The 18,361-nt window shown below is 39.5% G+C and overlaps 1 protein-coding gene across 3 annotated transcripts in view; it reads left to right on the top strand.

Moving 5' to 3' along the window:
- LOC123313852 (myelin transcription factor 1) overlaps positions 1-18,361 on the top strand; it is a 267,619-nt gene that overhangs the window by 128,893 nt on the left and 120,365 nt on the right. For all 3 annotated transcript variants that reach the window (XM_044898928.1, XM_044898927.1, XM_044898925.1), the window contains exon 3: positions 8,411-8,474. In XM_044898928.1, the coding sequence (XP_044754863.1) occupies positions 8,411-8,474 (64 nt within the window). The remainder of the gene's footprint in view (positions 1-8,410; positions 8,475-18,361) is intronic.

The raw sequence follows: 18,361 nt of genomic DNA, 5'->3' as shown, positions 1-18,361 counted from the left end.
GAGAAACAAAAAGAAGAGCGTCAGCCGCCAGAAGTGGACAATGGCCGATGGATCTTATTTGTCACGAAAGTTCTGGCAGTTTGACGCCACATGTTAGCATGTTTTCCCCCCCGCTTGTTTGTATACACACGAATTCCTCAAAAATTGAAAAATGGAGCGCCGTCCCCTAGCCGGCCGCCTGATTTATAAGGCAGGGCACGCACTTATATTGAAAAGATAAGTCCGGTTGTCAGATTTATATGTCCGGTCAGCGAGGCGGACGTACAGGCTCCCGAGGAATTATGTTTGGGCGGGGGCGATTCTGGAGAAATGTATCTGGGAGATATTGATGATAATCGATATCGAAAAATATGGACGATTTGCCGATGTGTCCATGTTATTTTCGGTTGACAAAGGAAACAATTCCAGCTTAATGTTAAGTGTTTAGGATATCCCATATCTTCCGTATCATCTTTAAATTTTTTCAAACAACTCAAACTTATAACGACTACCGGTTCATTGTGAAGCAAATTTTTATTCAGTTTAATAATTTTTGTTCGATGTGGGTCAGAAATGCCTCGCCTGCCTCGGCTACGTCTCGGCTTTTGAATGTTGACCTAAAGCGTCCAAGGGTAGAAGCATCGCGTTCGATCTGTGCTCGATTTGAAAACGATGTAGACTTCTTAAAACGAATTGTTACTATGGATGAGACTTGGGTACATTTCTACGATCCAGAAACCAAGCAACAATCGATGGAATGGCGGCACTCTGGTTCTCCAAGACCTAAGAAGTTTCGTGTACAAAAATCTGCTGGAAAAGTTCTTGCTTCAGTTTTTTGGGATTGCCATGAAGTAATCATGATTGATTTTTTGGATAAGGGTAGAACAATAACCAGAGATTACTATTCGACATTACTGATCACTCTACGGGAAAAAATAAAGAGAAAAGTTGCGGAAAGCTATCCAAATGTGTTTTGTTTTTGCAGGACAACAGCCCTGCACACAAATCTCATGTTGTCATGCAAAAAATTCGTGATTTAGGGTTTGAATTACCAGAACACCCTCCTTATGTATCAGATTTGGCTCCATCCGACTATCATCTCTTTCCTCAACTGAAGAAAAGTTTAAAAGCTCTTAAATTTTCTTCCAACGAGGAGGTAATAACAGCTGTGGAGGTCTGGTTTGCAGAGCGAGAAGAAATATTTTTTTTTGAAAGGTCTAGAGACGTTGCACGTTCGCTCTTATAAATTTATCCAATTAAGAGGAAAATATGTTGAGTAATAAAATATTTTGACCTTGTTTGGTTCTATAGTAGGCTAAGAATTTTTCAATATATCCTCGTATGATAGACTTAAGTCCTTAGTACATAAATAACTATTATTAATAATTGAGAAATTTTGTATCTTCTTCAATCAATATAGGGTAAAAAATTCTAGGAAAGTTCTCCGTTCTCCGTGTCTGGAAAAACGGATCGTCTGAGGTACCTACGTTCAATAGCGTACGTATCCAGGGATATTCCGGCAATTGGCGAGGAAAGCGCCAATCTGCTTTGAAACAACGCGAAAAATAAAACGAGACGTCTCGGTAAGCTGTTACCGAGCGAATTTTACACCTATTTAACTTCGAACGGCGCTAAGAGAAGGAACCGGTCCCGATCGGGGCCAGGATACACAGGACAATGGAAGGATATGGCGTGTCTGGGACCTGATCATGTTCGGAATTATTTCGGAACCATTTAACATTCTGTTTTTCGCAGTCACGAAAAAACTTCGTCGAACTCGATCGGAGGGACTTTTTTCTTCTTCTTACCGGGGAATCGATTGGTCGGGTGGTCCCTTTTCCCCACCCCCGGTGGTCCCCAGCGGATAGACGAGCGTTGTCGTGCTCGTCGCAAACTTTGGACGACGCCTCGCGTTCATTTTCGGCGTTCGCCTTATTTTCCACCCGCCGGCGCTAACTGATTTGACCAATTTCGTGGGGATTATTAAAAAGAATAACGGGATGGCGGGTCATCCTGGTCCTGTAGGTGATTGGACGGCAGGATATCTCCTCGGTGTGTGCCGAGGAACTTTTTCTTTATGTTCTATCGTTTCCGACAATTTCTGTTCAACATCTCGTATGGATATACGAGAATGTACTGATATCTAGTTAGCCTAGACCAGTTCCATGCATAGTGTGTCAGTGTGAAGTTTGAGGTTAAAAAAGTAAACCAGATTTGAGCAATAAATTAAAAGAAAGAAGATGTCCACCGAAATTGTGAAAAATTGGAGTATCGAGCCATCCTCAAATACCTACCTGTATTGAAATGAGTTAAGAGGTAAGCAGATTCACGAAGATATGCTTAATACCATTGGTGATCAATGTTCTTCGTATGCTACCGAGAAAAATTGGACTGCAAGCTTCAAAAGAGGTAAATTTTCCATTGAAGGCCAGTTTCTGTGTCAGTCCCCGAAAATATCGATGCAGTTCATGACATGATTGTATCAGACCTTCGAATTGAGCTAAAACGGATATCTGAATCACTGAATATTTCATACGAACGCGTTCATCATATGGTTCACGTCAATTTGGACATGAGAAAAATTGCTGCACAATGGATCCCCAAATGTTTGATTGTTGACCAAAAGCGTGCAAGGGTAGAAGCATCGCGTTCGATCTGTGGTCGATTTGATAACGATGTAGACTTCTTAAACCGAATTGTTACTATGGATGAGACATGGATACATTTCTACAATCCAGAAACAAAGCAACAATTGATGAAATGGCGACACTCTGGTTCTCCAAGTTTTGTGTCCAAAAATCTGCTGGAAAAGTTCTCGCTTCAGTTTTTTGGGATTGCCATGGAGTAATCATGTTTGATTTTTTGGATAAGGGTAGAAAAATAACCGAAGATTACTATTCGACATTACTGACCACTCTACGGAAAAAAATTAGAAGAGAAAAGACGCGGAAAACTATTCAAAGGTATTTTGTTCTTGCAGGACAACTCCCCTACACACAAATCTCCATGTTGCCATGCAAAAAATTCGTGATTTAGGGTCTGAGTTACTAGAACACCCCCCTTATTCCTCAGATTTGACTCCATCCGACTATCATCTCTTTCCTCAACTGAAAAAAGTTCAAAGGTTGTAAATTTTCTTCCAACGAGGCGTTAATAAAAGCTTTGGAGGTCTGGTTTGCAGAGCAAGAAGAAACATTTTTTTGAGAGGTCTAGAGACGTTGCAGGTTCGCTGTAATGAATGTATCTAATTAAGAGGAGAATATTTTGAGTAATAAAGATTTTGACATTAAAATTTTGTTTGGTTCTATAGTAGGCTAAGAATTTTTCGAATTTTTCAATATATCCTCGTATGTCCTTTGAAATAGGATTGGGGAACAAACAAAAATGGTCTACAAGAAGCAATCTCTCCTTTTCTCTGCTGTCCATAGAACCTTTTCTAACCCCACAGACTTCACCAGGTGGAATCTTTATTGTGTAAATTTCTCTTCTATGTGCTCGCTCTAAAGCAGTCTTCTCGTTTACTGTTGTCATTTCGGGCATCTGAATTTTTCAATCGAATCAGGGGAAGAGAAAGGATGGCAAACACATATCCAGAGAGAAGCGAGTCAATTAGACAAATGGAATATCTCAATAGAACCTCAAACGTGTCCGAATCCGCGAAAACAACTGAATCATTTCCGATCGCATCGACCGTAAAGGAAATAGATTAAATATATAGTGTAAACAAAAATAGGGCACCATAAAAACCCGTCGCGGGTATAAATCCGGCAGGATCCGGAGAAAAATAAAATAAAGTAGTATCATCGCGCGCCTCCCCATCACGTATAAATCTCCCCAAACATAACAATCACAGGTAATAATGCCATAAAACAGGCTCGTTTTCCGTTTAATGCCGCCCCCGTCCCGCCGAATAAAGAGAGAAAGGATAGACAGGCAGGCAGGAGGAGAGATTTCTGGGAGTAAACCCAATTTATTTGATGCGGCAACAAGAAGTCCTTTCGAGGCGACAAAATGGTGATGGCTTGGCGACTTGTGAAGCACTTGGCCCCATTACAATGCCATAAATCTGCTCAAGACGCCCCTTGGAAGGACCCGGCGAGAATGTCTACATTTCTCGCCTTCGCCCCAAGAGCTGGTTGCCTTCTTTAACATGTTTACACTGACGTATTACAAGGGCAAGAAACGCGGAGACAGAGCCCGTTTGCGACGACGTTCTGCATTCATGCGGCTAGATGTATTTCGGATCATTTGTATTCATCAAAGAGATATGAATTAATTTCGCAATTCACCCAGTTTTCACACAACTATACGAGGATGTATTGATATCTAGTTAGCCTAGACCAGTTTCATGCATAAAAAAATATTACTTTACCATAGCAACGAACAATAACTCATTAGAAGTGTCAGTGTGAAGTTTGAGGTCTAAAAAGTTACGCAATAAATTAAAAGAAAGATGTCCACCGAAATTGTGAAAATCGAAAAATTGGAGTATCGAGCCATCACCTGTATTTAACAGGGTTAAGAGGTAAGCAGATTTACGAAGATATGCTTAATACCTTTGGTGATCAATGTCCTTCATAAGCGACCGTGAAAAATTGGACTGCAAGGAGGAAAATTTTCTATCGAAGATGATGACCGATCGGGAAGGCCAGTTTCTGTGTCAGTCCCCGAAAACATCGATGCAGTTCATGACATGATTTTATCAGACTGTCGAATTGGGCTAAACGGATATCTGAAGTACTGAATATTTCATACGAACGCGCTCATCATATAGTTCATGTCAATCCCCAAATGTTTGAATGTTGACCAAAAGCGTGCAAGTGTAGAAGCATCGCGTTCGATCTGTGCTCGATTTGAAAACGATGCAGACTTCTTAAACCGAATTGTTACTATGGATGAGACTTGGGTACATTTCTACGATCCAGAAACAAAGCAACAATCGATGGAATGGCGACACTCTGGTTCTCCAAGACCTAAGAAGTTTCGTGTACAAAAATCTGCTGGAAAAGTTCTTGCTTAATGTTTTTGGGATTGCCATGGAGTTATCATGATGGATTTTTTGGATAAGGGTAGATTGTTGCAATTTCAGTTTTCAATAGCGAACCTTGTTCGGAAATCCGAACAGCCTATCTAACTCAATTTCCCTCTGCAGGCGTAATCACCGATCGCAGTGGAAAAAATCACTATTAGACCCGTATCCACCCCCTGCGCCACATATTAATGAAGTAATTTAGTTATATGACAAGATAAATACCAAGATCCCTACGAGTTGATCCCGATGCACTTCCCCGGAGGATATTGGGCCCGGAGACAAGGGACTCCTTCGGCTTCACGGCGGGCCTAAAAGGCTCGATCAAAAACAAATTAATTACTCAACGGGCGAAACCTTGTCGAAAACGAAGCTCCTTGTCGGCCCCAACGGGGAGTATGATTTGTGTGTTCCGTAATAGCCCATGTTCTGGAAAACGTAGCGTGGAGACTGCATGGTACAAGATGTCTAGCTGTGATATGTTGATAAAGCGTGAATAATGGCCGGGCCAGACTGCATAGAGACTGCCGATAATCGATTCCCGAACCACGGACGCGTTTCGTCGATTTTTGGCGGAACCACTTCGAATAGTCGGGTTTTTCGTGGATGAGCTACTCCCTGTGGAAATTGGCACTTAAGGAGCTATCATAACAAGATATGTATTTCACTTTGAACGCCCATTACGGACATAAATAGCATATCAGATATTACAAAATTTCTGTTAATTTTAACAACAACAAAATAAATATGAAATGTTTTGCATTTTTCCAAAAATTCTTGTCGAACCCATATAAGCTAAAATGAGCACTGATCCGTAAAACACATATCGATCACAGAACTGAAGTCAGCGATCTTGAAACAATCGTAACTTATCAGGATAGAATTTAAAGAGATGATAGTCGGATGGAGCCGAATTTGGTGAATAAGGGAGGTGTTCTAGTAATTCTAACCCTAAATCACGAATTTTTTGCATGGCAATATGAGATTAGTGTGCAGGGGCGTTGTCTTGCAAAAACAACACCTTTTGATAGCTTTCCGCCAAAAGATGGATTCAGTTAAAACTTCCTAAAGATCGAAGGGTTGTGGCCAAATGGATGAAATTCTCAGATTTATTACTAGAAGAGTTGCTCTTTCAGAATATGTATCACATTTAGACCTATGATAATTTTCCTGTAAGATAATCAACGAAAGATGACCTTCGAAAAATCCTCAAAAAGTTGGGTTCAGTTCAAACTTCCTCAACCTCAAGACTGAACGGTTGTGCCGAAATGGATGAAATTCTCAGATTTATTACTAGAAGAGTTGCTCTTTCAGAATATATATCACGTTTAGATCTACGATAATTTTTCTGAAAGATAATCACCTCGAAAGATGACCTTCGAAAAACTCCTAAAAAGTTGGGTTCAGTTAAAACTTCCTCAAGACCGATCGGTTGTGCCGAAATAGATGAAATTCTCAGATTTATCACTAGTAGTGTTTCTCTTTCAGAATATGTATCACGTTTACATCTACGATGAGTTTCCTGGCAGATAATCAACTCGAAAGATGACCTTCGAAAAATTTCCAAAAAGTTGGGTTCAGTTAAAACATCCTCAAGACCAAACGGTTGTGTCGAACTGCATGAAATTCTCAGATTTTGAACTAGAAAAGTTGCTCTTTCAGAATATGTATCACATCCAGATCTACGATCATTTTCATTATTCGTAGCTCATCGCTGAACGACCACCAGGAAATGTTTCACTCCAGAATTGCCCTTGAAGCCAATTCCTGTCTAGGAACTCCGCATGAATCTGTCCAAAGTAGATCATCGCCTACTTGCCAAGTCATAAGCATAGGAAAATTCAATTCTAATCCCATCATCTGCCGAATTTATGCCGGCATAGTCGAACGGAAGCGGGGGTGCGCCCCCAACCCCTCGCGGGAAAGGGTTGAAAGGAAGCATTGTGTGTCGTCGTCATCGTAGGCTCTTCCGAATGTTGCAAATTTCGCGGGAAGACCCCCTCCGATAGCCCGGGGCCCAGTACATCAACCACGAACAAGAGAACGGCTCTGCGGCGGGCTCCCCAAGCAGCCAGCAGGAGACGATAAGATAAGGTACCGCTAGGTTATGAAATGGCACTTTAATTACACTAATGGGAGAACCAAATGTTAATTAGAATTCAAAGTCGAAAAGAGAGGAGCTAGATCCCGATTTATGGGCGTCGCGACGCTACGCAGCGCCGTCCGTGCGAAGGGACGGAATTAGGAGCAGCTGCGTCCGTCAATATCGCTAATGGAATTTCTATGTTTTTCTTTCGGTTTTAGCGACTTTGTTTTCCGGGGCGCTGTACAAGATAGTCGCGGTATCGCCGGTTTAAATTTATTGACGAGATCGATCTTGCCGAATCCTGATGCGAAAGAGGAGGTTGATGTTTGGGATGTCAGGAGGAAAGATCAATCTTTGGATTTTTTGTCTTGACTAAGATCGGTGTTGACTGATAAATTGGCGTGAATAGTGTCTCATGGGGGAGTTCGTTGTTTCAGTTTTTGCATATTATTCATTGTTGACAATAGGAAGTTATCAACGAGACTATACTTTGAATATAAATTCAAATGGTTACGTAGGAAACTAGACAGAAGGACTTATGAATTCTATGGAAAATTCTATTGGAAGTATGAATTAGTTGGGTCCTTTTATATTCTGGTCAAAAATGCAGTTATTTTAGAACAAAATTGATAAATATACGAAGATGTATTGATATCTGTTTAGCCTAGACCACTTTCATGCATACAAAAAATATTCAATTCAATATTCAATTAACCAGGCAATCATCGACTCTAAAATAACTTTAATCGTTTCATGTTCTTAGGACAGTAAAATGATGCCATAATTTATCGAGATAGCTCCTGTCTTCAGTTATTGAACATATGATTTTTCTATAAATAATTGTTCATAGCTTCAAAATCGTACAAGATATGAAAATTTCAATTACACCATTTCCTTAGAATATTCTTCATATACAATATTATTGAGAAACTCTCATAAATCTACTCGTTATACATGGGTGATGAATCAATGAAACCCCTACGTAAAGGTTAACACTCAATCGGTAGCAAATTGATGTCAGAGTTCAAGCAAGGGTGAATGGTCCATGTTCTGTCCGATCGGTGTGAGCTTAGGGGGTGAAATGGAGAAGCACATGATATAGTCATTCAACAAGACGTCGAACAGATATTCACCGTCACAATCCATTGAGCTCAAAGGGTACAGGCATAATATTTCATTCGTAATGTGACTATACGGAATAGTTGTTTCAGAGGGAATGGAATTGAGTGTGAAATTGAAGATTCTGATCTGGATTGAATGTGTGAAATTATGAACTTTATGTTTTCCGAGACTTAACGCTTTAACTTTCCTTTCAGGTGTATCCTCGCGCCCGTATCTTCCAGCACCACGTCCAAGACGGCTCGTCTTCGAGAACAGAAGGTGAGTATTAAGCCATAGGGCGAAACACAATTTTTTCCGCATTATTGATTCCACCCTCGACGTACCTATTCTCGGATTCTTTCCCCTCTCTCCACCGTCCTCTCGTAATAGCATTAAGAGCTTATTTCGCATTCTCATTTCCAAACTTCATTTTTGCCTTGACTGAGGGATTACAAAAATCGAGAAAAGAATGTGTATACCTTCATTGTGAAATTTCATCTCGAAAGTTACGAAACTTTAGATAACAATCTTACTAAACAAGGAATGCCGTTATTTAAAAAGCTCGCCTGATGAGGCGTCTTACGTTCTCCGGCTTCGGATTCACCTTTGAATATTAAAATTCGAGATTGTTTACGAAAAATCTCTCCCGGATTCTTTTCGTTGGGTGGAGATGAATGGCAGTCGGAGACGGCATTCCGGATGCAAGATGAAAAGGATTACAGGGTTCTGTACGCGAGTTTCTTTGCGCGCTTCAGAACTGCACATTTTTAACGGTTGGTTCTGATATCTGCGATATTGGTGTGATATGAATACATCAAACTATAATTATAGCACAGTTTTAGCAGAGGTTAGCATAAACGGGGTACCATACAGTTTTCGTATAATACAAGAGCTTAGGGAAAAACCCCAGTAAAAAAAACCAGTGCAGTGGATTGTGAGCGATGAAATTGTTTAAAAATAATCTGAAATATTTCCTATTGCATCTCGCACTGCAAATATTGATCCTTTCCTCGAAGAAAAAGAACCAGGAAGCACCAAGTTACCATAAAATCTTATCTGAAATGAAAAAAACAAAAGCAGAAAAATGTAAGATAATAAAATTGACCTCTTTATGTCAGATTGAACTAAAATTCACAAACCAATTGTACAAAAAGATTGTATAGCCCCTCAACTATCCTCGAATTGATAAATGGGACAATGATTAACCGATGATTTATGGTTTCTTCTGGTTCCCCGCATTCACAACTAGGGCCCTCAACTGAATTCCTTCGGAAAAGCATACCATCGCAACGTCTGTTCTTAAACGATTCAGAATGCACCATATTTTCCCGGGATGATCTAAACCTTGTTCAAATTTTTGACAGATTAATATCAAAGTTGAATATTTTTCGAACGATTTCAACCCGGGTCATTTTTTTTAACTAATTCGAGGTCGTAGATTACGAATATGCAATTAGTTTTTCCCTAGGATCAATACTTTGGAAAAAAAATCACTTTTAGTGGAAAAATTGGGGAAAAAAAGGTCAATTTTGCGGAGTTGTAGCAGCCAGAAAAGAGGCACTAGACATAAGCTGATTTTTTTTCTGATAGATTTCTTTTTTGCAATTAGAAAAAACCAATTTTCATTCATTTACCGCGAATATTTTAGATTTCATGATTTTTTCCGCGAAGGTCCAAAATTTACGATGTTTCATCAACCCTAACTTGAAAACTGATCCCTTCAGCAAAATTCTGTTTACATATTCGTAATCTACGCCTCCGATTTGGTAGATGATCCAAATATGGCGGAAATTGGAGAGATCGAAAATTTCTCAAATTTTCCATGCATATGTATGGAAAAATTTCGATTTTTTGAAAAAAATTTTTGGTCTCCGATCAAAACCAAATTGATACTGCACACTAACTCGAGGGCGTAGAACACGAATATGGAAACAGATATTTTTTAAAAAAATTAATTTTCAAATTATGGTCGATGAAAAATTCGAGGTTTTGGACCATCGCGGAAAAAATCATAAAATCTGAAATGTTCGCGGAAGATTAATGAAAGTTGGTTTATTCTATTTGCAAAGAACCAATCTATCACCAAAGAAATCAGCTTATGTCTATTCTTATCTTTTTGGCTGCTACAGCTCCTCAAAGTTGGCCAATTTTTTCGAAATTTTCCACTAAATGTGATTTATTTCCAAAAACACCGATCTTGCAGAAGATCTAATTACATATTCATAATCTACGACCTCGAATTAGTCAGCAAAATGACCCAGGTCGATATAGCTAAATGAATACTTTTTTTTTTTGGTTGGATGATTTTTTCCGCGAAGGTACAAAATTCTCGATTTTCCATCGACCATAACTTGAAAACTAATCCTTTCAGCCGAATTCTGTTTGCATATTCGTAATCTACGCCCTCGATTTAGTAATCACGTCAATTATAGTGGAAATCGGAGAGATCGAAAATTTCTCAAATTTTCCATGCATATGTATGGAAAAATTTCGATTTTTTGAAAAAAATTTTTGGTCTCCGATCAAAACCAAATTGATACTGCACACTAACTCGAGGGCGTAGAACACGAATATGGAAACAGATATTTTTTAAAAAAATTAATTTTCAAATTATGGTCGATGAAAAATTCGAGGTTTTGGACCATCGCGGAAAAAATCATAAAATCTGAAATGTTCGCGGAAGATTAATGAAAGTTGGTTTATTCTATTTGCAAAGAACCAATCTATCACCAAAGAAATCAGCTTATGTCTATTCTTATCTTTTTGGCTGCTACAGCTCCTCAAAGTTGGCCAATTTTTTCGAAATTTTCCACTAAATGTGATTTATTTCCAAAAACACCGATCTTGCAGAAGATCTAATTACATATTCATAATCTACGACATCGAATTAGTCAGCAAAATGACCCAGGTCGATATAGCTAAATGAATACTTTTTTTTTTTGGTTGGATGATTTTTTCCGCGAAGGTACAAAATTCTCGATTTTCCATCGACCATAACTTGAAAACTAATCCTTTCAGCCGAATTCTGTTTGCATATTCGTAATCTACGCCCTCGATTTAGTAATCACGTCAATTATAGTGGAAATCGGAGAGATCGGAAATTTTTCAAATTTTCCATGCATATGTATGGAAAAATTTCGATTTTTTGAAAAAAATTTTTGGTCTCCGATCAGAACCAAATTCATACTATACACTAACCCGAGGGCGTAGAACACGAATATGCAAACAGATATTTTTAAAAAAATTTATTTTTCAAGTTATGGTCGATGAAAAATTCGAGATTTCGGACCTTCGCATAAAACATAAAATCTGAAATATTCGCGGAAAATGAATGAAAGGTGGTTTATTCTATTTGCAAAGAACCAATCTATCACGAAAAAAATCAACTTATGTCCAGTGCTTTTTTTCTGGCTGTTACAGCTCCTCAAAGTTGACCAATTTTTTCGAAATTTTTGACTCAAAGTGATTAATTTTCCAAAAAACTGACCCAACGAAAAATCTACTCACATATTCGTGATCTAAGATCTCTAATTAGTAAGTGAAATGACCCGGGTCGATATAGGTAAATGAATAAATTTTTTCGGAAGTCAGTTTTTATATTCCAGGCCATGGAGAGGGTGTTTACTAGAGATAAAATTTCCGAGCAAAAACAACTGTTTGTAGAGTATTATCACCTCAAAAGAGGAGCCATTTTTTCGAGATGGAATTCGTAAAGATATTGAGAATATTTTGAATCATCTATTTATTTATTTGGTTTTGAAACCAAGAGGAAAGTTTGATTTCAGATAAGTTGAGTGAAGGACCATCCAATAAGATTCTCTCTGTAAACAATGGAGAATAAGTGCTGGAATAACAGTTACAAATTATCAACAATGTCTTTAAATTAGTAATTCTGAAGACAATATCATTCGCGAAAGATCCATAATTTCAAAGTGTCGTTAGCAGACAGCGATATAGGAAGGGGAAAGCGATTTTCAATTCTCGAAACGAAACCAGCAGCAACTTAGCTAACGGAGTATAAGATTATAATCGTAACATAAAAATTAACGATGTTATTAATACGCTCTTATGGCAAAATAAGAGCAATCGGATGACAACGCCACAATAAACCGGCGATGAAGTAAACATTAAAATCGTAAAGTTCAGTGACAGAAAAAATACGCCATAAAGATAACTATAAAACGTAATAAAAGCCGGAGAAATTCGGCTGAACTCAATTAATCAATAAAACAGTAAAACGCTCCCCCGCCGCCGTTAAGAGTGTAGTGAGGGGGTGGGATGGGGTTAAAGGGGGTGGCTCGGGGGTTGAATGTGCGGTTTCGAGACGATGGCCTAGGAGAGAAGCAGCCAGCGCACGCGGGTTGCGGTCGTCGAGGAATCTCTCGTTATTATATTGAACACTGGCTCACTATTACTCCCGTTACGGAGGAGCTCAGCTCTGCCTGCCTGCCAGGGAGACTTATTTCCGGTATGCCACGCATACATGCCGGATAAGAGGAGGTGTGGGCAGCCCACGCAACGGATGGACACATGCCGATCCGTTTATTCATCCCCGATTATATGGGCTTTCTTCCCGTTCCCGAACATTCCAGGAACATTCTTCGACAGCGAAATTTCGGAATGCCACATGGCAACGAAAACAGCATATTCAATACGTAGTATCTCATTCTGACCTTGAGGCAATATCAACTAAGCGTCCAAAAATATCAATAATCGAAAGATTTTCGGCTTCTAATGTAAGATTTTGTGGTTACCCTCTTGATCTGCTAATAATACCTGTTATAGTTTGGGATTATTACACTGTGACTTCAAAGTCTACTGTGCCCCCATCATACGAGGATATATTGAAAAATTCTTAGCCTACTATAGAATCAAACAAAATTTCAATGTCAAACGATTTTATTACTCAACATATTCTACTATTAATTGGATACATTTATTACAGCAAACCTGCAACGTCTCTAGACCTTTCAAAAAAATGTATCTTCTTGCTCTGCAAACTAGACCTCCACAGCTTTTATTACCCCCTCGTTGGAAGAAAATTTACGACCTTTTAAACCTTTTTTTCAGTTGAGAAAACAGATGATAGTCGGATGGAGCCAAATCTGGTGAATAAGGGGGGTGTTCTAGTAATTCAAACCCTAAATCACGAATTTTTTGCATGGCAACATGAGATTTGTGTGTAGGGGCGTTGTCCTGCAAAAACAAAACACCTTTGGATAACTTTCCGCGTCTTTTCTCTTTTTTCCCGTAGAGTGGTCAGTATTGTCGAATAGTAATCTGCAGTTATTGTTCTACCCTTATCCAAAAAATCAATCATGATTACTCCATGGCAATCCCAAAAAACTGAAGCAAGAACTTTTCCAGCAGATTTTTGGACACGAAACTTCTTAGGTCTTGCAGAACCAGAATGTCGCCATTCCATCGATTGTTGTTTTGTTTCCGAATCGTAGAAATGTACCCAAGTCTCATCCATAGTAACAATTCGGTTTAAGAAGTCTACTTCGTTTTCAAATCGAGCACAGATCGAACGCGATGCTTCTACCCTTCCACGCTTTTGGTCAACATTCAAACATTTAGGGATCCATTTTGCAGCAATCTTTCTCATGTTCAAATTGACGAAACCATATGATGAACACGTTCGTATGAAATATTCAGTGCTCCAGATAGCCCAATTCGACGGTCTGATGAAATCATGTCATGAACTGCATCGATATTTTCGGGGACTGACACAGAAACTGGCCTTCCCGATCGGTCATCATCTTCAATGGAAAATTTACCTCTTTTGAAGCTTACAGTCCAATTTTTCACGGTCGCATACGAAGGACATTGATCACCAAGGGTATTGAGCATATCTTCGTAAATCTGCTTACCTCTTAACCTTTTTAAATATAGGTACTTGATGATGGCTCGATACTCCAATTTTTCGATTTTCACAATTTCGGTGGACATCTTCTTTCTTTTAATTTATTGCGTAACTCTGGTGCACTTTTTAACCTCAAACTTCACCCTGACACTGTAACTTTTCCTACCCTTGAAATCAAAGGGAAAGACCACCCATTTACACTATGTGTATTGGCATTTCCCACTTGATGACTAAGAAATCAAAACAATAAATAATATCAATATAGGAAGTCAAGTGATATCAACCCGAGGAAGAAAAACTGGAATACCCAACTGGAGAAACGTTTCCTTCAGACGTACGCTAAACGTCCCGCATATTTATGAGGGCGAGTAATATAATTTCGGCTTAATTTATGGCGCACCCAGAAGTGCCACACATAGCAATATGTCGACATGATTTAGATAGAAAACGCGACTTTCCTAGCTATTTATATCATCATCTGGCTTGTAGATATGAATAAATACATAGCGAACAGCCTTCGCGCTACAGGCGGTAAGGGTCGCGAAACGGGGGTGGATCAGGGGGGTGTCTTTCCATCCCAGCCCCCAGCTCACTCCCTCGCTCAGCCACAACGTACACACTCGGCAATTCCGTCTTAGAGGCGTATGCCCATTGCGTTCTCCAATTAAAATATTTGTTTTTCGTCTGACTCGGGCACCGACGAATTTCTTGATTATGGAAAAACAGAGTTTAGTCAAGGCGAAGTCTTCATTAACTCTGTGTGTATCCCGAGGACGAAGGATGTAAGCAATTTTTGTTTGTTTTGCGTTGGATACGGAGGTTCCGGGGCTCCGAAAGCAATGAAACAATGATTTTTACTCGCCGCGTGTTTGCGAGAAGGATTTCAGGCGAATTAGAGCTGGAATGATGACTATATTACATATATACAAGATGGTCCAGATCGTAACCAAAAAAATTTTAACCACGTATTCTACATGAAAAATAAGCCCTAGTATGTCATATAAACATATGTCGAAAAATGTTTCCTCTCCGAGATACGGGGTGTTAAAATTATAGAAAAAAAAATGTTTTTTATTAATAACTCTCCCACTGCTTGAAATATTTTTATGAAATTTGAGAAATAGGGTTTGAGCGTCGAGGAGTACTTTTTGCATAATATCATTTCTTTTTTATTTTACCAGTGGCGTCCATACTGCAGCGAGACTGAATATTTTCAGATAAAAAAATTATACGCCACTGGTTTTTCCGACAATAAAAATTACTGCTTAAATCCTTATTCAATTTGGAGCAAATTCGGTCTCTTGACTTTTTGCTGTACGAGGCACCGTTTCTGGTTAAAAAATAAAACACATTCTCATGCATGAAGAAATCGCCAAAATTTGATATGGTAGGTACACAAATAATAATAAGACTATTTTAGCTATATCAAATTTTGGCATGAGAATCGTGAAAACCGAGCCCAAGACTCATTTCAACGTACCAGAAACAGCCAAAATCCAACAATTTTGGATATTTTAGAAAATGTTAAACTTCAAGCTGACGATGGCAATACCAGTGTTGGTATTTCTCAATACGTAAATAGAAACCCTCGTAATTGACATCCTGACTGCATAACTGATCTGGCATTGATGAAATAATTACTTTTCGTTTTCCTAAAATTGATTTCGGCAACAAATATCCTTTTTTCCAATAGAGACCATGTGCCAATTGGGAAAATTCTACTAATTTCCAGAAGAAATGAACCGATCAAACCTCAACGAACGGATACCGATAACCACCGAAATATTATCCCTTGAAATCATGCAAAACCGCAACTTTTCCTGATGAAAAAAGTTGAGAAATCAGCAAATACGGTATTTTATTCAGGAATTTGTTTTGGGCTTGAAGCATCGATGACCGCACAAAGAATCTCGTGTAACTATGTTCGGAACATTTTTGTACGCATATATGGCTGAAACTTTATTTTTCTCGCTCAAAATGTAACGTATAGGTTATTCCAGGTGATTTTGATGAAATTTCGCAGGTAATTCGTCGAAAATTGTTTTCTGTTGGGGATAGCGTTCGTAGCAGTCGAATCATCGCTGCCTGGTCCGACCAAATTGAGCCAATTTCCGATACACAATCAATCATGTCTTTGGGTAATCAGGTGCTACTATCCGTCACTCGAATTATAAGCAGGCTGAGGGCGTCGGTAGGAAGAGGAACCCTTATGGCCTCAAGTAGTGGCTAGGAACCCACTGTTACGCCCGTAATGACTGTATTAATGTTGCCGGAGGCTCTCTGTAATTTCTTGCTGAAACTTTACCTAATTTATGCGTAAGATATTTCATGCTCTTAGCGACCAGGGGCTTTCGCAGGTCCACCGTAGTTGGATCTACAAATTTACCAACCTATAAGGGGTATCCCCCTATTTGTACATGCTTAGCTATGCCCGTAATATAACATTAGGGAATTTATTGCCGAGATTTTGAGTGTGGGGACTAATTCGCTGGGACTTTATTGATGTCTAACAGCAGTGACTGTTCTGAATTGAATGTCCTAGTCGTATGTTATATGTGCGAGATTTATTAGAACTGAACTGGATTAGTTATTCCTAATACAAGTGTAGAAGGCACTAATATATTCTCAAACAAGTTCAAAATCGGAAAAAATGGGCCACATAGTAGCTCCTCCTTCAAGGACAAGTATCATAATGGGTATCATCCGAAATATTGCCGATTCTAGTCCACCAAATATTCGAAATAGATGTTTACTCTCTAATATCTGAATGGTTCTTTTGCTCATCGTTTGAAAACTTTTTCAATTCCGAAAAGATCTTGTCGTTTGAGTTTCTGAGATTACTGTCACTTAGTCAACTTTGATTCGAACTCTGGTAGAAACGTGACCGAAAGATAAATGACGCCCAAGATCTGCCACTCTTGCACAAGATCCGTTTCTGACTGTGCCTACCCTGAGAAAGCTTTCGAGTTCTTGTCGAATCATGAAGCATCGGCTTTGAACGCTTCTGGTGATTTGGTTTCGATTGAATTTCGACGAATGCTTCAAAAGTATGAGTTGGGGCTCAGTTTCAAAACTACGGGATTTAAGATTTGGGAGGAAACGGTTCTCTACTCTGTTTTCTGCTTCCAACGGGTTTCCACGCCAGCCAGAAATCGTACTTCCAGCGAAGAGAAACCCAAAAGGATGAGTGAAAAGGGTGCACTATTGTTCACCACTCTGGTTTTTGCTTCCAACGGGTTTGCACACCAGCCAGAAAATCGTACTCCCAGAAGTGGTAGAACTAGGTAGGTTTAGGGGTTCAAACTGAGGTTCCCAAGTAGAAGTACGGAGTGCAGTCTTACCTCTGGACGGGGTCTACTGAAGTTGTCTCCGGCGGTTATTCTGGCACTAGTTATTGATTGAGCGGTTGTTATCACGGTGGCGCACCTCAACTCAAACGTTTGAATAAAAGCAACTTCAAGGATCACTCGTACTAGCAGCCCAGGGGATCCACAGATAATGCTGGACACCTATAAACATATATACGAAGCTTTAGGCCTTAGACTCAATATCGACAAAACCAAAATCCTGGTAAGTCCGCCAGAAAACCTTCAAACACATATCAGCCTGGAGGATGAAACTCTAGAACAGGTCAAGCAGTTCAAATACTTGGGGAGCTTCATGAATACTAGGGCTAACCTAGACACGGAAATACACAACCGTATCAATTCGGCATCACGGGCATTCTGAAAGCTAAAGCACAGAGTGTTTCAGAATCACGACCTCAATCTGAAGACCAAGACAGCTGTTTACAAAGCAGTCGTCCTCCCAACGCTTCTTTACGGAAGCGAAAGCTGGACGCCCTACAGGCGACATATTAGACAGCTTGAACAAACGCAACAACGTCATCTAAGACAAATAATGCACATCAGATGGTTCCACAAAGCTTCAAATGTAAAAGTCTTGCAGCGCCCGAGTTGTATAACAATTGAGACTTAAGTAACGAGGGCTCGACTCAGATGGAGCGGCCACATTCTGAGGATGGAAGATACAAGACTGCCCAAAATAGCTGTGTATGGCGAATTCACAGAGGGAGACAGAAAACCAGGAGGCCAGCATAAGCGGTTTGAGGATATACTACATCAATCCCGGAAATCAGTTAATGCCAATCATAACTGGGAACAACAGGTCACAGTGGAGGTCTTTGGTACACAGTTATAATGGAGACTCGAGAAGAATACAGCGGCGGCCAGATCTAATTGGTGACTATCCATGCCCTGAGTGTGGAAGGATGTGCTGGTCACGGTTGGGTCTTTTCAGT

The sequence above is a fragment of the Coccinella septempunctata genome, chromosome 5, assembly GCF_907165205.1.
Source record: "Coccinella septempunctata chromosome 5, icCocSept1.1, whole genome shotgun sequence".
Lineage (NCBI taxonomy): Eukaryota > Metazoa > Arthropoda > Insecta > Coleoptera > Coccinellidae > Coccinella > Coccinella septempunctata.
Note: the sequence above shows the minus strand (reverse complement) of the source record. Positions and strands in the feature narration are given on the sequence as shown.